The 18937-nt window shown below is 48.7% G+C and overlaps 6 protein-coding genes across 6 annotated transcripts; 3 read left to right on the top strand and 3 right to left on the bottom strand.

Moving 5' to 3' along the window:
- Positions 1-1327: 1327 nt before the first annotated feature.
- On the top strand, positions 1328-2734 carry BKA67DRAFT_535341 (uncharacterized protein; the record flags this gene model as incomplete). The annotated part of the gene is made up of 3 exons (XM_046100003.1): positions 1328-1432; positions 1506-1647; positions 1701-2734. The coding sequence occupies 3 exons, from the start codon at positions 1328-1330 to the stop codon at positions 2732-2734; spliced, it is 1281 nt and encodes a 426-aa protein (XP_045958267.1).
- A 4333-nt stretch (positions 2735-7067) lies between these two features.
- BKA67DRAFT_658330 (uncharacterized protein) lies at positions 7068-10316 on the bottom strand (the record flags this gene model as incomplete). Its single annotated transcript, XM_046107262.1, has 8 exons — positions 7068-7399; positions 7592-7830; positions 7879-8069; positions 8160-8514; positions 8586-9418; positions 9468-9737; positions 9777-9913; positions 10031-10316. 8 exons carry the CDS (start codon positions 10314-10316, stop codon positions 7068-7070), a joined length of 2643 nt encoding a protein of 880 aa, XP_045958266.1.
- A 1625-nt stretch (positions 10317-11941) lies between these two features.
- BKA67DRAFT_517249 (nucleotide hydrolase-domain-containing protein) lies at positions 11942-12818 on the top strand (the record flags this gene model as incomplete). Its single annotated transcript, XM_046097887.1, has 2 exons — positions 11942-12479; positions 12556-12818. 2 exons carry the CDS (start codon positions 11942-11944, stop codon positions 12816-12818), a joined length of 801 nt encoding a protein of 266 aa, XP_045958265.1.
- A 274-nt stretch (positions 12819-13092) lies between these two features.
- Positions 13093-14131, bottom strand: BKA67DRAFT_267161 (uncharacterized protein). Its single transcript, XM_046095856.1, has 3 exons — positions 14004-14131; positions 13477-13942; positions 13093-13370 (listed from the first exon to the last, which is right to left on the bottom strand). The coding sequence occupies exons 2-3, from the start codon at positions 13819-13821 to the stop codon at positions 13275-13277; spliced, it is 441 nt and encodes a 146-aa protein (XP_045958264.1). The 5' UTR covers positions 13822-13942; positions 14004-14131; the 3' UTR covers positions 13093-13274.
- Positions 14132-15341: 1210 nt separating this feature from the next.
- Positions 15342-16348, bottom strand: BKA67DRAFT_563893 (uncharacterized protein). Its single transcript, XM_046102684.1, has 3 exons — positions 15906-16348; positions 15673-15840; positions 15342-15590 (listed from the first exon to the last, which is right to left on the bottom strand). Exons 1-3 carry the CDS (start codon positions 16212-16214, stop codon positions 15528-15530), a joined length of 540 nt encoding a protein of 179 aa, XP_045958263.1. The 5' UTR covers positions 16215-16348; the 3' UTR covers positions 15342-15527.
- Positions 16349-16879: 531 nt separating this feature from the next.
- BKA67DRAFT_535336 (uncharacterized protein) lies at positions 16880-17862 on the top strand (the record flags this gene model as incomplete). The annotated part of the gene is made up of 2 exons (XM_046100002.1): positions 16880-17308; positions 17452-17862. The coding sequence occupies 2 exons, from the start codon at positions 16880-16882 to the stop codon at positions 17860-17862; spliced, it is 840 nt and encodes a 279-aa protein (XP_045958262.1).
- Positions 17863-18937: the final 1075 nt, after the last annotated feature.

Genomic DNA, 18937 nt, shown 5'->3' with positions numbered 1-18937 from the left:
AGAGCTAGAGGCGCTCAACTGCTAACCAACCACGCCATAGTTGCTGCAGTCAACATGCTATGTATGCAGCACGACCAACTTGGAAGACGTGATTTTCCTTGGATACATCCTAGGTCGTGTTTGCTGCTTCCTTGTCGCCTCATTTCAGTTGTGCCAACAAACATGCCAATGCTTTTCATGTTGTTGAAATTCGAAATTCGTTCTGCATCCACTGCGACCCTCTTATGTAGCTCTGGCGTTGCATTTGAATATGTGAAAGAACAAAGTATGAGCCAACAAGCTATCCAACTGATCGCCTGCAGTGGATAGCTGCAATTACATGGGGCTATTCTGCGAGGGTTGCGACAGGATGCAACTTTTATCCTGGTCCCTTGTCGGCAGGGCAGCTGTATTACCACCTCAGGCCTATAGCGGCAACTCTCATCTGCAGAACACACTTGGGGTCTGTTCTTGATATAATTGTTCTAGCCCCAGTTAGCCCCCACGAAAACTCGTGATTCCGGGCTGGCAAGATGAGCCGCACGCAACCTGACGAAAAAAAAACCCAGATACCGGGGATTTGAGCGCCCATTCACTATTATGGGATCCTTGTTCCTCCCCGCAAGTGGCTAAGCGCCGAGATCTATGCATGCCTAGCCAACACGCCTCGCGCTGGAGCTTCTCATTCCGTCTGAGTACATCGTTTGCATTTTCTGTAGTTATGTATTCTGTCTAACTCGTTGCCAACTGAGGAGTACCCTAGCTAGACTTGTTGGCTGTGCCCGGCGAGCTGCCAACACATATGGAACGGTCTCGACAGGTGACAAACTCTGCCCATGTCAATTTTCGCCGTCATTGGCAGTCACCATAACAGCGTACGTTGCCCATCTCGTTGCTTTTTCAAAATCAAACCTGCAGCGCATGACACTTACCATGAGCGGGCCGGAGTTCCATTGGGCCGTAGAATAGGTTGAAACTGCATGTAGGCTTCTGGTACCTTGTCCAGAAAGAGATGGCCGCCTCATCATCACAATATAAACTCATGGATGTTGACTTCGCCAGTTCTGGTTGTTGCAGGGCCCTGTAATACTGTACGCACGCATGCATGTGAACATAATTCGTTGTGCATGAACATGGGAGTTGCTCAATATGTCTTATACATCATAAATCATATATCCGTTACAGAATGCCTTCCGCGTTGCCCCCAAAACAGGGGGATCTCGTATAACATATTATAAAAACTCGTCAGCGGGCCGTCCCAGGGCCCCCTTTGTTCACACGATTTGCTGTCCCATTGTGTTCTCCACCTTATCAAGCTATTGTCTTCTTAATGTGGCTGCCCGTAATGATGTCGACGCATACTCTTGCCAGACAGGTTCCTATCAACAACACCATTCAGGTGAATGTTGCTCCAGGAGATGAGACCGGCCTGTACCATATTTTGATTTCCAATGTATGTGACAACGAATTGGCGCGACTAGCTCTTGGCGGCTAGTAGACAGCAGACTGATTCAAATAAAATGTAGTTACCCTGGCAAACCTCCTGGCAGCAAGTGAAGGACCATGTACGAACGGTTTGTTCTGCAGTTGAGAGGGTGGAGATCTTCAACGAGAGTACAGCAGGCTGGATATCTGTGCGCGGACGTGAGAACTTCGATGCAGCCATGCGTACGAACCCCCGAATCTAAAGTGTACAAACAAAATATCTAACGTGGCAAAAGATCTGCTAGAAACGACGCCCTTCAATGGTAGACCACTCTGGGTGGATGGTCGAAATGCCAAGGCAGAAATGCCTATCAGGAGGCTTGTAAACACGCCAGAGATGCTTGCACCCACCTCACGGTCACCTCATACTCCTCGATCAGCGCCCCAGGTACCACAATACCCAGCTGCGACGTCTCCGATGATGATGTCGCCCACAGCATCGGACTACAGTCATGTGAGTCGCCTGGTTATATCACGACAGCATGGTTCGTACTTACTGGATCAGTGGTCCTCTGGCGGCCCTGTTTCGATGATTTCTAGTCCAACAGCAACATATGGCTTGCAGTCTGCGCCGATGATGATGACTCACGCGCACAACGATTTCGGCGCTTGGAATTCCGCTACAGAATACACCTATGGAGAACCATCCACCGCTCTGCTTTCCTACCCGACTGATATCAACTATCAATGTCCACCTACAGCTTACTACGGAAATGACCTCGTGTACTCCCCACGTCAAGACTCGGGGAGCACCAGGCCTCAAACGGACCAGTATAATGCCCAGGGCATTGTCGAGACGGTGTTCCGCAAGATACACATCAAGGGCCTGCCGAACTGGGCCCAGAGTGAACAGATTAAAGGGCTTCTGCGCTCAAGATGTGCGTTCACCGGCGGTGAGGTGAAACACATCAGCGTCCCGACATCAAGCAAAGGTGGTAATAGAGGATATGCCACCGTTGTGTTTCTAAGCTCTGGGTGTGCCACGAGGGCCTTTCAGAAGTTGGACGGGCACAAGTTTGACGGGAAGCGTCTGGAGGTCAAAATCACCAAGGAGGGTGTCTCAAAGGACGAGGAAGACCGGCACAAGCACCATTCGAGCAAAAAGCACCGGGACGAGAAAGAAAAGAAAGGGAGCAGCTCCAAGTCTTCCGAGCCTCCTGAGGAGAAGAAGGACAAAGCGATCAGGAAGGGTGTCATCATCGCCAATGGTTCTTCGATCAAGCCTGGAGGGAGTACTAAAAAGTCGAGCCACAGTAATGATCATACCTAGCGAGCTCGGAGTTGACGATTTGGGTATGCTTTAAGCCGAACCTAATCCGAGAAGCTAAGCCACGCAGCTTCATGTTTCTATATCTCATGTATCTTAACGGGCATAGAAAGATTTGGGAGGTTGTACTGAATTTGAGTTTAGCAGGTTGTCCTCAACAACGACCTCGTTGTATGGAGTATTCTTAGCATATCAAAAGTTGTTTTTTCTTCCAATCACTATCTACTCTAGTGCTATAGAATAGCGTGATTCCGCCCCAGCTGTTTCTTGCTCACGTTATCCTACTGATATCCATCCATACTGTATCGACTTCCCTATAACTACAGGCCATTGGCTTCTGAGACAAATTTGATGCCGCACGCCACAGCCATAACCGCAGCCAGGCACATAATATGTGTCACATGAGCTGTCACAATAGGCGCAATTCACTCATTCTGGACGTACATCTCATCACACAGATCCGTTGACATCCAGTCACATGGCACATTTGGTAGTCAAGTTCCGGGATGACTCCGACTATACGTCAACTATGTCGTGCGACACATGTGGGCTAATGTATGATTTTGAGTGTGCTAAACTGGTCTTGGCTCAAACGGCCGCCTGCATATGGCTTCCCATGGGGACGGCTATTAACATGCATCACCCAACCCCCTCGATCGTGGCCACGGAGCGGAGCGCTCGCCCGATGAGGCCCGTCCCGCAACCTTGTCGATGTTTGATGGGTGTGATCCTAGGCACGTCCTAAATTTACGTGATATCGCCCCAGTCCTCAGTGAGATCGATGGCCGAGGGGCTACTTTTCCGGGGATCCAGGATCGGGTGTGTGCAGGTGAAATGTCGGCAACATGATTTTGGGCCAAAATGCGTCAGTGCCCATTTATACGTACCAATGATAAGGGATAAACGCCTGGGCGGCCAGGAGAAATCTCTCACGTTTGGTGCGGCTAATTGCGATATGTCAACAGCATACTCAAGATAATATTAATCTTTGTGCATTGTCAGATCTGCAGTTGATCCCTACTCTGGCCGATTTCGAATTAATATCTTCATTGGACGAGAATTACAAGTGGTCTCTTACTGTTACCGATGATGGCTACTTCCATGACCCCCACGACAAGATCACGACTTTTTATATGCCTGGCTTCTGTGGCTTAACGTCTTACTGTCCAGTTCCACTTTTATGGTATCCGATTTAACCCAAGTCGTTATCTGTTATATGCTCGATATGCTGTCTTACACACCTCCAGGTGAGACCATGATGACCTGAATCCAACGGTGCTGTATTATTAGAGCATAAATAGAAGCTGTAACACCTTGACACGGTGTGATCAATTAGTGTACTGGCTGGTGTAGTACTGCTTCATAAATCGAACACCTTTCATCCCAACTTCGGATGATCTCGATGATGCCGGTGATGTGACCGGGGCGTGTGCCAACAACGGGCCCTTATGAGATATCATCCGATTTGCGCGAGATATGCCCAACTTAGACTTCGATGCCCACCATATGCCAGTGTCCTCATGTAGTGGAAATGTCCATGCCGGTCCTGTCCTGCGAAGCCTCCTTTGTTATCTATCGAGGTCCGGCGGCTGTGCTTCACGCGGTGGAAGTGCAACTTTGCGCATTAGGCGGAACCATGTCGAGGAGTGAGGATAGCAAAAGAAATACTATGCAGACTGTATGCAATCGCCCGCGGGCCCGGAGTGACAAGGGGCATGGATCGGGAAAGGCTAAATGACCGGATCCATCATGCTGTGGACAATGCGGGTGAGGTTCGTGTGACCAGGTACTTATATAAGCCGCGTCATTCATGCATATATCCTTCTGTTGTCGGTCATATATCATTTTGTAACGGGTCTTTTCTATGAAATACTCAGTGAATTAGTTCTGCCACGAGGAAGATAGTACTTTGCTGAGACAAGACATCATGAGGGGTACTATTCGTGCCCGATGACAGGACTTGAATCATGCGAGTTTTATGAGTGCGGGTTTATACGATCCAGTGGAATGTCTCTTAGTGTTTTGTTTCTCCGATTTATCCGGTTTTTATAAGAATTTTGCCCATTCTCCAAGTACCCATTGGCAGGCAAGATTTCTGTCAAAATCCTTTGACTACTTCTTCGCATGCGGCAGTACCAACTATGAGGCAGTGCTGCCCTCTTGCCTCTCAGTCAGGTTATTCTTACAGATCTGTCCCAACAAAGGACGGGCCATGAAGCAGTTGGGGTGCAAATGCCGCTGAGAATTCCGTGGTGTATGAGTCATGTTGTCCTATCAAACGTTTCATAGAATGTTCAGTATGATCGAATATACAGCAAGAATTAAAAATATGACCCTTATCATGTAAGACGATGCAACACCGTCACATAGCCCAGTCTTAATACGATCGTCGAGGTTTTTCTTTTTCTTTTTTACTGCCGCACTATGGGCTTCTGGGTACCAGGGAGAGGGAAATAGGGATTGAGAAACAAGAAAATCTTGGAGCCACAACTGAATAGTGGGATGTGAGTCTTCTTGAGGAATAGACCCTTTTACGACTGTTTGGGAGGGAATTGTTCCTGTCAAGTCCAGTGTACAGCTTTCGGGGATGCGCGAGCGTTTCAAACTTCGTTACTTGACGTACACAGAACCATAATTATACTTCGTACTAGATATCTCGGTCTCCCGTAATTTGTAAGTATACACGTCGACGGAGGAAGAAAAAAAAAAGAGGGTTGTTATCGGTGGAGTGAGCCGACTTGCTCACACTATGCGGTGGACCAGCCTGCTGCTATCGAATCTGAGGAGTGAGCAATTTAGCAGCGAGACACAGCATTTCTGCTATACTCCAAAAGAAAAGGCGTAGAACTGTAATTATTTAATTCAAAATGAGATCATGCCCATGTACAAATATGGTCCTATCTCTAAGTTCGATGATATGCACTTCACCCTGCCACTATATCGGTCTCAGTGAACTGCCAAATAGCTTTTTTATACTACCAACTTCAAGCACCGCACTCTATGAGCATTGACATACGATTGGAAAAATATCGCAAGTAATGATAACATTTTGAAAGAAAATTGCGAATCGATGAAGGGACTGCATCGCCGCGACATACTGCTATGCATTAGTGGTAATCGAGAGCATAGCTCGCATTTCTTCACCACATTGCTAATGAAATCGTTAGCCATCGACGCAGTCGGCACAACAAATCGGGTTGTATTCACAAACTAATTAAATACCTTGGCCAAGAGTTTCTCTCATGGCAAATAGGAAATATTTCTTTAGACATTCCACCACAGGAGACACGGAACATAGACATCTTCACCTTTTTCTTCTTAGTTTTGCTTCTTAATTTTTCTTCTTATTTTTTGAATGTCACTCCTCAGTTAATGAACAGAGTCTTGAGTATAGAAAGCTGGTACATTTGTCACAGGTATATTATAATCCCAAATGCAGCTTTTTCTCTCATGTTTCTAGTCCTGACCTTTACTTTGAAATGACCCTGTCTACTATTAGAATGTTTTCAGAAATAAGCAGAGTGGTAGTCCACAGCAATTTTTTATTTGTCATCCTGATTCTCCTTGATCAAATGTTGTAACCCAGCGAGTACTTGTCCCGCACATCTGGGGATAGTTCAATCTCATAAAATGCTCAACAGGACATACGAAAAACCTCCAAGAGATTTCGTGGTTGTCACAGATCAATTTGGAATGGCGCTATGCAAATTTCTTTTTCATTCACAAACACATCTGTACACAATCGGTAAGAGCTTGATCTAGGTCCTATTTGTGAACGCACTTGGCAGCATACCTTGGCCGTGTCATCAAAGCAAAGCTTGTGGCACTGGCTGTTGGGTGACTTCCTGCTTACAATAGGATCATGTCTCACCGTGATCATTCCGGGGATATACGATGCCTAGGGATGAGATCAACTCTTCCCCAGGTCCAACATCCCTGTTCGAGACGCGTGCGCCTGGAGATAAATCCATGCGCTCACTAGTTTTTGCTCTTCTTCTTTGTCTTTCTGAGCGTAATTAATCAATTCGCTATCGCAAACTATTCACAAATGGGTGTGAAAGGGCCATTTGGGCCCACATCATTCCATCGCAACTACGAAGAGGCTCCTAATTCATCGCAACTTTTAGACCCCCGAGAAATGAAATTTCTGTAGTCAGTACATTGTGAGCAAGCTCATTTCAGAGCTTGTAACCAATCGCAATGCCGCAGGGCGATCTGTATATCTCACTCCATTTCCATCCCAACCATCGAGTTGGTCCCATAAACCCATTGCTAAATGCGGTTGCGCGAATAAATCAGAAACAAGTGGAATGCAATAACAATACCTTAGGTCAGATCATACAACCTCTGTCTTGATCGAAGGAGCAGCCTTGGCGTCGATAAAGGGTGCTTGGAAGAGTACATCAGTCTCCGACAAGATTGCTGGGATCTCATTTCTAGCTACCTGGGAGACTTTGACGAGATTCTTTTCGATGATGACATGACGATACTCTGAAGTTAGCTCTGCAATAACCAAGTCGATTTTGGTGAGAAGGTCCCTCTCAAGTTCTTCGCATAGCTTGTCCAGCTTCTCGCGGACGCTGTCCGTTGCCCTTCGAAACATAGAATGCTGATGCGTCGTGACATGGTCCAGCATAATGTCTCTCATGCGTTTGAAGCAATCCTTGCCTACATATTTATCAGTAGGTCTTCTACTCGTTGTTTATAAGGGCATCCTACCACTCTCTTCCTTGCATATCACATATGCCTCTTGCATAGTTCAGGTAACCGCGAAAGTAAACTCTCGATTTGCCTTTTGCTGTAATGCGCTCATTTTAACCTTGAAAGAATCTAAGATAGACCGCATGGTAGTCGTATGACCGCGCACCTGGACCATAAGCATGTTGATTGTACTGCTACTGGCCTTTGCCTGGATGCGAATCTTGACGCCAGCATGGAACTTTTCGAGGAGGGCCTTGGAAATAACAGGAAACTTGCTCAAGACTTGTGGGATGCGTCGATCGAATACTCGCTCCCAGTCGCTGGCCAGCATCTTCCTTAGGGGTTGGACTAGTTCCTCATTCAGATCACGGAAGCCTCGGCGGCCCGAATGAGCCCCTCTAGGAATGATCAGTATTCAAGCAAAGGAAATGAGGGATGTTACTTACTCGCGGCGACAAGTGGCTCTGAAGGTGTTCCAAAACATGCCACCGTCATTTGTCGATGCAAACCATCGCCCAGTAGTTTGTAAAGCAGTCTCAGCAGCATGCTTAACGGACTTGTCAAACATAGTATAGAGATGGTTGGTCAAGGTGCCTCGACATCCTGCGACGGTCAATTCGGCGGCTCGGATCAGGTTCTGTGCAAGGTCAGTACATGGCTTTGATTAAAGCAAATACGCGACACTTGCCATTTTTAGGGAATCAATATCGCTGAGAAGCTTTGTCACTTGGTCCTGCTTCTCGCAATCACTGAGCTGAACCTCAGCGCTGTGATCCTTTGACCAAAGGTTCAGGGAGTTTATAATATGCGTAAAATCCTCGAGGAAATTTTGGGCATTCTTGACTCGACCAGGTTCTGTTAAGCGCTTCGCAAATATCTGAAGTTGTGGTATACCAGTATGTTCGAGTGTTGGGAAACCTTGGACTGGATCCTCGCCCTCTAAACGGCCTTTTGTTTTCTGGTAAGCTCTAGAGCTAACCCAGAAAACGGGAAGAGAGGCGGCTTCTTCATTGTAATCTCTGTTGTCAGTCCCAGAAACGAACAAGTCACCGTTTTGACGCATGACTTTGTCTTGGTCCATTCTATAGGCGTTGTGTGTCAGCCGGGATGCCTCCGAAATAAAGCTATACATCGCAGCCTCGTTAGTACTTACTCTTTGCAACCAGCGGCGAAGTCGTGCCGGAGGGCTTCTATAGCGTAGGTATTTCTTCCTTGAATGCACAGAGACTTGAGCTGAGTCTCGAGAACAGGTAGCCTTTTCTTCTGGCTCCTGAAAAGTCGTCCCACTGGTTTGATCTCGGTATCAATATTGTCGTGGTCTTCCGATACCTGCGCTATCTCGTTTCTCAGACGGTCGAGCTCTTCGTGAATTATCTCTTTGGTTAAAGGCTTTTGCTCGGGTTCATTAGCCGTGTTTTCCGATTTAATAGCTTCCTTGTTGTCATCTTCACTGTCTGAAGGAAGCTCATCAATGTCGTAAGTCATTCTCTTTCGGCTCGCTGCTTGACGTGCTGAATATGTCCGCTTCTGAGGGACGGTGGTTGGAGCTGAGGAAGCATTGCCCTTGTCCAGGTTGATTGCCAGCTCTTGCCAATGGCTAATCTGTCCCTGGAGCTCATCCTCTTTGGCTCCCAGCTCCTTTCCTCGCTTGCTTAGTGCTTCGTAGGTCGATGTGTTCTTGGCAGATTCAGATCGTACTTGCTCAAGCTCATTCTGACAGTCGATCACTTCTTGCTCCCTGCGAAGGCTTTTGAGTTTAAGAGCTTCAAGAACCAAGATGTCGTCTGTCTTCGAGCAGATAAATGAGATTTGGGAGTACTTGCAATCGAACTTAAGCTGCAACTTGAAAGACTGCCCAAGAAGGTTTTGGGCTGTCTTGTCATCTACCGCTCGCTGAATTGCAGCAACGATCCAAACAGCGTCGCACTTTTGCATATAGGTGCTTGCCACAGCAGCGCGCGCCGCGTTGGAGTCATGGGCACCAGGCTTACTTATTAGCAACAAATTCAATAAAGGGGAGCAACATAATACTTACTAAGTCGACGAGGGTAGTTCCCATGGACAGGACTTCGGACCGGGTGAAAATTCGAACCACCTTAATGAGAGGCCAGAACTCCATGCGTTTCTCTTCCCCACGGAGTCTCTCTTGGCCTTCTTTCTCGTCGCTGTCGATGTACTTCGTAATGTTCGCGCGGAATGTATCTGCCGCTGCGTTGGCGATGGTTTGAATCTGACCGAGCACTGCACGCACATCTGGGGCGTTAGCCAGAACATCGACAGTGGTTCTGTTCAAAGCCTCCTTGGTCTATTGCGGGTACACAGCTTTGATCTTTGCCCAAGCTACGCCTGACTCAGTGTCTTCATCGAGAGACTCTTTCACAACGTCGCCTCTAGAATCCAGAAGATCCTCGTACAAATATCCGAGCTCCTTTTTCCAATCATCAATAGTGATGAATTCAATCTCTGCTCGGTAGCGGGCATCTGGATTGGTCGAGTAATTATACGATATCTCCGTGATGACAGCGGTACAAGCTCGCATACAATTGGTAGGCACCAGCTCTTTCTCTTCAAGTATAGCGTTGATCACAGAGCTCTAACCACCGCCGGTGTTTCCGACGACGCCAATGATCGTCTGGGTTTGTTTAAATTGAGTGGTTAGCTGATTAATGGCCCTGAGAAATCGTGATGCTTCCAAATTGTCTTTTGCCTTGTTAAGAGGATTTCGAAGCTTCCGCAGAACAGACTGGGCTATCTTGCCATAAAGCTCGAGTTGGTCAGCAGACTCTTCGCGAAGACACCGGGATACTAGAGGGAAAACCTCGAAATTCGAGTCAGCGTCTAATGCAACAAGCGAAGCTGGTGTCTTTGATGACCTATGCTCCATTGTAGTGCTTGAATTGTCACGAGTCAATGTAGGGTGCCTGTGATCTGAAATGTTTGAAGTTGAAGGGTGACCTCTCCTTCGACTGATGCAAAGATGAGTTGATGGCGTCTCGATTAGCGTGATGGGGTTTCCGAAGAAATTAATTGGAGGATTTTAGAGTGAGCTTGTATGGTATATTTTGCTTCCGGAGTATGTGTCTTCTGGCATACATATGTCTTGTGTTAGGTGTGTTGTGGTAGTGAAGATGATGAAGGATCAGGTTTGATGAGATCTGGAATGTGTAAAGGGCAGTAGAGTTGATGGAGTTGAGAATTTTGATACGAAGTTCAGAGTAAAGTGTCTGTCGAGTTATTGCTAGTGGTAAGTACAAAAAAAAAAAAAGGTAAAGTTTGACCGAGAAGTTGATCGGTCAAGAACTATGTTGAGACGAAAGAACGTAAGGAGTAACGCCACTGGCACTTGCCCTCGGGTCACAAACGTTGGCTTTGAATAGAACAATGCTGATAATACGAACGGTAGAACTAGGTATCGAGTTCTGTAGACATGCCATGTACGATTCATTAGAACGTCTGTTGTGAGAGTTTGCAGAAAACTACCGAGTTACAGTTGGATGATGCGAATGCCATTGATGATGGCTAGAGTTGCTCGACAGACGAGGAGTATTAGCGGAAAATGTCACGATAGGTGAGTTGGAAGATACGGAAAGAAACCTTTGAATGAAGCCATTACCTAGTATTTTTGTGTTATGCTGATCTTCCAGTCTCATCCCCTGGTACAACAGCACAGTAACGTTTCACCCAAACTGGAGAAATTACAACAACTACAAACTTGGCATACTATGTATACAGACAAACTGACTGCTCGATGTGTGATAAAACTTTGAGTGCAGGTCCTCCTCTTTGTCTAGCATGGCCCTGAGCGTCTACAATTCATCAAACTTTGTTCAACTTGCAATTCAAAGGCTCACCTCACCGTATAATCTTTGATTGCTCCAAGGTAACTAGGTTGATTCAGTGCATGAAAGGGTTTGATTTTAGAAATGTACCAAAGACAATGGCCATGCAGTATGACTCAACAAAATAAAAACAGACTGTGGTTAGATTGTTAGCATCAGATGATGTTGTTCTAGAAAGGGGCAGCGTATGTATATGTACATGTATGCTATGGCACCGGACAGCGTCCGTGCTGAGACCGCCTACAGAGAAGAGTCGCTGTCTGTAAAGCGGAAGCGGAAGCGGAAGCGCGCAAGCTGTCCCATCTTAGCGCGTTAAGCTATTGCAATAGCCTCCAGGGCAACTGCCACTTTCCTCAAGCTCCACGGTTACCGGTCAAGCAATTGAGAGCCGTGTATTTATCTTTCTGCCTCCATTCCTTTGCGCCACCGTATAGCACAATTTCCCGAGTCCGGAGTCAAGTACACGGACCTGAAGAAGTGACCTTGTCCGACAGTCGAGGTTGAACCGCAGTTTCTCATAGCTCGAGGCTCTTTCGCCTCGCTACAAACAGGCGGCCTTATAGCACCCGAGTTCGGTCAGCCTATACTGAAACGGCGCAGGTGTCACCGGGAGGGAGGAGCAACTACGTTGAGGAACACGCCGACCAATTGGTGTCGTAAACCTGACACAATGTCGACAGTCACGGCAAACGCACTACAGTCGGGCCACCCGCCGATCATCCCCCTCGAGTTCAACGCAAACCAGCCCAAGACGATCCGGCTGTATCCCCTCTCCAACTACACATTCGGCGTCAAGGAGACGCAGCCCGAGGAGGACCCGTCGGTGATAGCACGTCTGAAGCGCCTCGAGGAGCACTACCAGGAGCATGGCATGCGGCGGACGTGCGAGGGCATCCTGGTCTGCCACGAGCACAACCACCCCCACATCCTCATGCTCCAGATCGCAAACGCCTTCTTCAAGCTGCCCGGCGACTACCTGCGGCCCGAAGACGACGAGGTCGAGGGCTTCAAGTCGCGCCTGGACGAGCGGTTGGCTCCCGTGGGCAGGCTCGGCGAGGGCGTGGAGCCCGGCAACTGGCAGGTCGGCGACTGTCTGGCCCAGTGGTGGCGGCCCAACTTCGAGACCTTCATGTACCCCTTCATCCCGGCGCATGTCACCCGACCCAAGGAGTGCAAGAAGCTTTACTTCATCGAGCTTCCCGAGTCAAGTACGTCTTGCTATTGCTGTTGCTGTTGTTTTCCTCGTGCCGACTTTGACCATGGCTAACCTTGGTGACCTCACAGAAGTACTGAGCGTACCCAAGAACATGAAACTTCTCGCAGTGCCCTTGTTCGAGCTCTACGACAACACTGCTAGATATGGTCCCCAGCTGTCGGCGATACCTCACCTACTGAGCCGCTACAACTTCGAGTTCGTGGACGACAACGGCAATACTGTGGCGGCTACGCCTGGCACAGGCCCCGAGGGCTTCGTCCCCCAGACTCGCGTTCTTGCCGGCGGCGATGAGGAGATGGGAGACGTAAAAGATGAGAACGGTGGAAGCTGAAGTGCGACATCACTCTACTGACGATCTCGGTCGCTATGGGAAAGCCATGCAGGAGAATACAACGATTGGAAAGACATCCTGGGCTGCCCCGAAAGAGAGCGGTGTAGCTCTGCAGAGAGTCAGTTTACAGCCTGCTTAATGTTAAGTGGCCGTACTGACCAAGCGGCCGGTTTGGACCTGAGCCATCAGGCCTAGCTCATGCTGGTTCTATCGCCCCCATGGACAGAAGAAGCCGCTGGCAACTGCTTCAATAAAGATCACAAGGGGACAATGTCCAAGCCGCCTCGGATGCGCACTCCGTAGATCACAGCACCATTAGGATAAATGTATGATAACGTGACTAGAACCACATCTTAAGTCCTTTCGTGCCGGCGCTGATCTTTTGAGCTACCGTTCTATCTCTCATTCATTCGTTCATTGCACTCTATTTCCCGTACATCCCATATCGCTCGTCACTTAAGCTTTTTCACCCTGGATGGTTGCAACCACCTTTCTCGAATGCCTGCTCGCCCGGAATTCGAGGTACCAGATTCCCTGCCATGTTCCCGTTGCCTAGGATTATCCATATCAGCCAGCGGTCTTCCATACTAAACACCGTACATCAACGGCACCAGGAGAACCTTTCCCTTTCCTCTTCTTTTCTCTTTCTTTTACTCACCAGTTTTCCATTCTGGATGGGTATCGTGACGCTGGCGCCGATCAACGCGCTCTTGATGTGCGCGGGCATGTCGTCGGGGCCCTCGGCGCTGTGGCGGTAGAGGTCCTGGCCCTTGGGGCCGCTCTCGGGGGCGATGCGGTCGAGGGCGTCGGACATGTCGGCGCGGACGTCGTCGTCCCAGTTCTCGTTCAGGCTCAGGGCGCAGCTCGTGTGCTGCACGAACAGGTTCAGCAGGCCCACCTTGTAGTCCTTGATCTCCGGCACCGACTGCACCACGTGGTCCGTGATCAGGTACGAGCCCCGCGACTTGGGCGGGAGGGTGAACTGCTTCTGCGACCAGGACATGGTGCCGCTGGTTGCTGTTGTCGCCGTGGTTGGCGGGGTCGTTGTCGAGGAGAGGAGGAGGATGACGATGGCAGGATGGAGTTAGATGCGGAGAACAGCAGCGTGAGGCCACCTAATTGAGCTGCCCGCGCCAATTAGCATAATACGTAATTCAACTTGATTTCGTAACTATGACGCCGTACATCAGTCAAAACTACTCTAGATACATTTGCCCGGATGATTCTATTTCGACCTGACCGGTTCTTGCGTTATGCCCGGGCTTCCCGTATACTTTACAGCGTCGCTGACGTACCGGTTCCCGTCCCGAACCACTACCATTTTCACGCGATTCTTGCTGTATTTGTTGTGCATGTCTTTTTGGTCTTATAGATCTTCTGCACCTTATACATTAAGTGATCCCCTAAGCCGGACACGTGTTTTTATTCGCCTTGCGACGTTTGCTAGTAAGCGCATTTGCCTTTCACAATTCGGCGACCTCGGCTTAGAGGAGGGCTATCCGATCGATGTATAATCCCGCGCGCTCCTTTTCGGCTTGATGTCACAATGGGTACTAAGCCCAGTCCAGTACTGATGAAACGGAGTATCGGGGGTCTAACCGTTGAAAACGGATGTTTCCCAAGAGATGCACCAAATGAGAGGCTACCACGCGGGTCATACATCATCTTAAAGAAAATCCCATCTCTCCTGTACGCGTTGACACGTCCCTCGTTATGAACCCGGGGAGTTTCCGAGCCGTGGACCTGCCGCTCTTGTGCGAAATTATCCAAAGCCTTACAAGAAACGCTGCTGGGCAACATCGTTTCCTCAGTGCCACCGAGAGCAGTCTCCAGAGGGCGAAGAAGTCAGCGGAAACGTGATGGCTGTATAAGCTCGGAAGAGGCGATTCAATCCCACGAGCTTTTGCAGACCATATACCAGGACATGCTGATACCTGGTCTAGAAAAACCTCACGCCAGTTGTCTCTACTTTTGCCGCATCACCCCGATTGTTAGTTGGTATGCTGTAAATGGAACTTTGTACCTTTGCCCGCCTGGGTTCACCAGCTCTGTCTGTAAATTACCCAGCTAATTATGTATCTCTATTTTTGTGTATTCCGGTCATCTCGGGCAATACTCAGGTTTAACCCCTGTCAAGCTCAGGCTTAAAGCGGCGCAGCTTAGGTCTCGATTTGGCACCAAGGTCGCCATGGACAATCTACTTACGAGGTAGTTGAAGAATCTGGGGAGAAGCCTACGAAGAAGAGGAGCAGCAAGAAAAAACTGTACCAGTTGTAGTGTGCTGAATGTGCTGTGGATGACGGCATGGCGATAATCGTGCAATGAGATGCGAGCAATTGTCGATTACATAGTTTGGCGGGGCAGTTTTGAGCTTGGGAATTTATACTACGTGATGTACCTTTGTGATAGCTGTAGACTGCCCGCATTGAAGATTGGCTACTGGGCAAGGAGCGGATTGACGGTACGCGGTTGGGAAGTTGCAATGCGGAAATAAAATCAGAAAAAGAAAAGAGAAAAGGGAGAGCAGTCTATTGACACATAGCCTACTGAACAAAGCCACCGACTTGTAGATGCTTTGTCAGTACTTGTGATCTTTGATTTTGGTCGCTCATATATACAGAATCACCAGCACATCTCCACATGCTTTTCAACCTTTCCGGCTGTTGGCCCTTAGACACCAGTATTGAGTACACATCATAAACTATCGATCTATGCGAGAGGGTAAGAGGTTGCGGGTAGAGATTCAAGGTGCTTGCGGTTGTGCTCGTTGGCCTACAATGTGTCAGTATATACTATACTATGTGTACAGCGAACCTTCCAAGCGTGAACTTGAATCCGGAATTGCAGAACCTACAAAGGGAAGTCCGCAGTAAGTGCAGGCGGCGATTTCGGGCTTGTCGGTGTTGATGAAGACTCTAGGATGTCCCTCGATGCCACCGCCACCGTTACATGCGACAACCTTGTCGTGCACCCAGGTGACAGGCTGCTTGTGGATGAGCTCGATAGCTGCTGGCGCTTGAGGCTATACAACAACAGGTGTTAGTGGAACGCTGGGAAGCTTGACCTCGAGTGGCTTATAGTCCTGACCTGGAGATCAAAGTCGGTCTGCTCGAACCGAGGACCCGACATGGCCTTTGCTCTTGCCCGTTGGCTCCTTGACCATATCTCTGTGCGGTTGGGCGACTGCTTGAGTCCTCTCTCCTGATTCTCGGAAAGGCCTAGCGAGTCCTCCTCGCTCTTCACTTCAGGCGTGGTCTCGGCCTTGTTGTTCAGGAGACTGTCCTTGGCCTCACTGGTCTGGTTGAGTCTGGGAGTCGAGGTCGCGAAGGCCCTCTGGGCAACGCCGGCCCGTTGGGACAGGCGCAAAGTTGTCCTAGCTGCCAGTCGTGGTAGCATGATGTCGAATGTGTGTGGTAAGGATGAATTGGCTCGTTCCGAACGAGTTTGGCCCGATTACAGACGTTGAGGCGGCTTCGCGTGAGGTCAATTCGGTAGCACTGGAACATGCACACGGGCTGCTTGTTAAAGCTCGGACCACACATACAACAAGACGCAACAGCTCAGATACATAGACTAGACTAACCTAACCTAGTCTAATCTCGTTAATGGGCTTGGGCCTTTCAGTTGCCTCTCAGTTCGCTTTGGTCTTTGTGGATCAACTTCACTCCCTTTATCGAGGCTATTTCCTTATCGGGCCGTTGGAACTCGGAATTTCTTGAACCATTTCAACCAGCAGCACAAACTTCGTAGAGGCACTTGTGATCAGCCAGCTGGGAGGCACGCATTTCTTCACGGAGTAAGAATCAAATGCAAGGTAGCTCGCTTAGAACCTGTCCAGCCCAACAGCCTCAAAGCTGATTCTCGTTTTGCCCTAAATCGGCACACCTCTTATCTGGAAAATACCTTCCAAACGAGGTCTTAAAGCTTGCTCTTAAGAGTGGCTGCAACCTGCCTGGATAAGGATTGTGGTGGTCGTCCCGCAATTCCTTAACAACATCTCATCTGCCAACTTTTGTCACAGTCACATCGTGTCCTGAGTATCTTCAGAGACCACTGACGAGATGGCGGCCCAGAGCACCCCAAAGGGCATGTCCTCGAGACTGCTAACTATGAAGTTCATGCAGCGAGCAGCAGCCACATCTTCGCCAGCATCAGCATCCAATCCAAGCACGCCCGTTTCCGAAGAGTCCTCTTCGAAGCGACGCAAGATCTCTCACAGCCGCTCTAGTAAACAGGACCCTGATGTCCTAGTGGATCGCCAAAAGATCCAAGCTGCCATAGACGAGGACGAGCGCAAGCGTGAGGATGCTATAGTGAAGCGTGCCGCAGAGCTTGGCGATGCCCGATGGGTACTCGACGTCGCCGGCCTATCTAATCCTAGTGCCGCAGCTACGAAGCCTCTACAGGTTGTCCAGGTTGGCTATGCTCAGATTGATTCACCTGATAACTCAGAAGACGACTCAGAGCCCGCCGACGAGGCGCACAGCAGAGTACCGATTCGCCGCTACAACATGGCAAAGAAAAAGGCACGTTTTTCTTGTTCTTGTTCTTCTTCTACTCTTCACTTCTTTATCTTTCTCTCCCCCGGCTAAAGAACCACACTCGTCTCCTATATACTAACACTGTGCCATAGAGTGCTCAGGCAAATGATTCTAATGACGACTCCGATGACTCGTCTGATGATGATTCAGACTCATCCGACGAAAGCTCATCAGCAGATGAAGGTGGCCGTGGTTCCCGCCCAAATTCAGCCAACAGGACGAACTCTACTCCCAAAGGTGGATATGCGAACAAGAAAAATGCTGAGAAGGAAAGAGCCAAAGAGTTTGCAGATAAAAGGAGGAAGAAGGAAATCAAGTTGAACCACAAACCCCAGTCTCCAGGGCTGTCGTCGATATCCAACGCAGGGGGCATGCAATCACTGTCCTCAGGAGGTCGTCCCACGCAGCGACAATCTGGTGTTTTCTCGTTCACTTGTCATAACTGCGGACAGACTGGCCACAAAGCCGCCGATTGCAAGAAACCCAAGCATCGCTCCCGATGAAGCACTTGCAGCACGGCGATTGTGGCCAAATATTCGTCGATACAAAACTAGTCATTGCTACCATGCCATGATTTGAGGGCCCGAAACCTTGTTTGGCCAAGGACGATACTGAGCGTTCAAAATCCCGCATTGCCATGTGCACTGCTTGGTTCGTTTCCCATAGGGACTTTGACGGGATATTTCACGTAAGAACCCTGTCCCCCCAGGGACTATGCCGCCGTATGTGGCAACTAGTGGTCTGGCAGTGATATCAGGCTCAAAAGCAACATTTCCCACTCGGGAAGGTTGCCATATCTGATTATATTACTTCAGGGCGAAGTATCCTATATCAAGAGATTGAAATTCTTGGTTTATGCAATACCCTAGAAGTTATCAACTCGCAAACAGTATGGCCGCCGCGCTTTTCCGAGGTACCAATACTAGCGAGTTAATCTCACGGAAAAGAAGAAAGTCCAAAAACCCGGTAGTGTCCTATTATTGTTGATACGCATAAATAGGAACAGTTGATTCGCGCGTGTACCTGCACAAACCCGATCATACCGACATTCGATAATCAGGGAACTGCCGTTCCACGCCATTTTGAAGCTCGAGGCAACGTCACAACTAGGGCTGCGTTGCATTTCTGAGTACACAGTAGATGACATTCCGAGATGGACTGATCATCTCCTGACGTTAGGAACAGCAGAATCCGGTGGCATATGTGTCCCCCGGGTTTGCGCTCATTGTTAAAATTGTCAAAACATCATTTAGAATTGCGGGCGTCGCGTTACCTAGTCCAACCGGCCAGTCCCAACTCTGTATCATCTATCATATCACTGGAGCAACATTGTTCATAATGACTGTTTGTCTTGAAGCTCTGATGAGTTACCGGATACAGGACATTCTTAGGTAGAGCTACATAATCCATGTCGTTATAATAATGATGCTCACTGCAGTCATTTATATTCGTATTACTAGTTTCTTAACGCTTGAGTGAACGTGATGCTACCTTCTAATCTAGAATGTAGATACTTTGTGCATATCGACTTGTCAGACCTGCGATACCGAGACACATATGACACACCGAGATATGGTT

Source organism: Truncatella angustata (assembly GCF_020726525.1).
Source record: "Truncatella angustata strain MPI-SDFR-AT-0073 chromosome Unknown BKA67scaffold_4, whole genome shotgun sequence".
Taxonomy (NCBI): Eukaryota; Fungi; Ascomycota; class Sordariomycetes; order Amphisphaeriales; family Sporocadaceae; genus Truncatella; species Truncatella angustata.
Note: the sequence above shows the minus strand (reverse complement) of the source record. Positions and strands in the feature narration are given on the sequence as shown.

Excerpts from the sequence above, each read along its gene's own strand:
- BKA67DRAFT_267161 (XM_046095856.1), bottom strand. The coding sequence starts at position 13,821 with ATGTCCTGGTCGCAGAAGCAGTTCACCCTCCCGCCCAAGTCGCGGGGC. Across the intron at positions 13,371-13,476 it reads CCATCCAGAATGGAAAACTG|GCAACGGGAACATGGCAGGG; the intron begins GTGAGTAAAAGA and ends GGATAATCCTAG.
- BKA67DRAFT_563893 (XM_046102684.1), bottom strand. The coding sequence starts at position 16,214 with ATGCTACCACGACTGGCAGCTAGGACAACTTTGCGCCTGTCCCAACGG. Across the intron at positions 15,841-15,905 it reads AGACCGACTTTGATCTCCAG|CCTCAAGCGCCAGCAGCTAT; the intron begins GTCAGGACTATA and ends GTTGTTGTATAG. Across the intron at positions 15,591-15,672 it reads CTTACTGCGGACTTCCCTTT|GCCAACGAGCACAACCGCAA; the intron begins GTAGGTTCTGCA and ends GACACATTGTAG.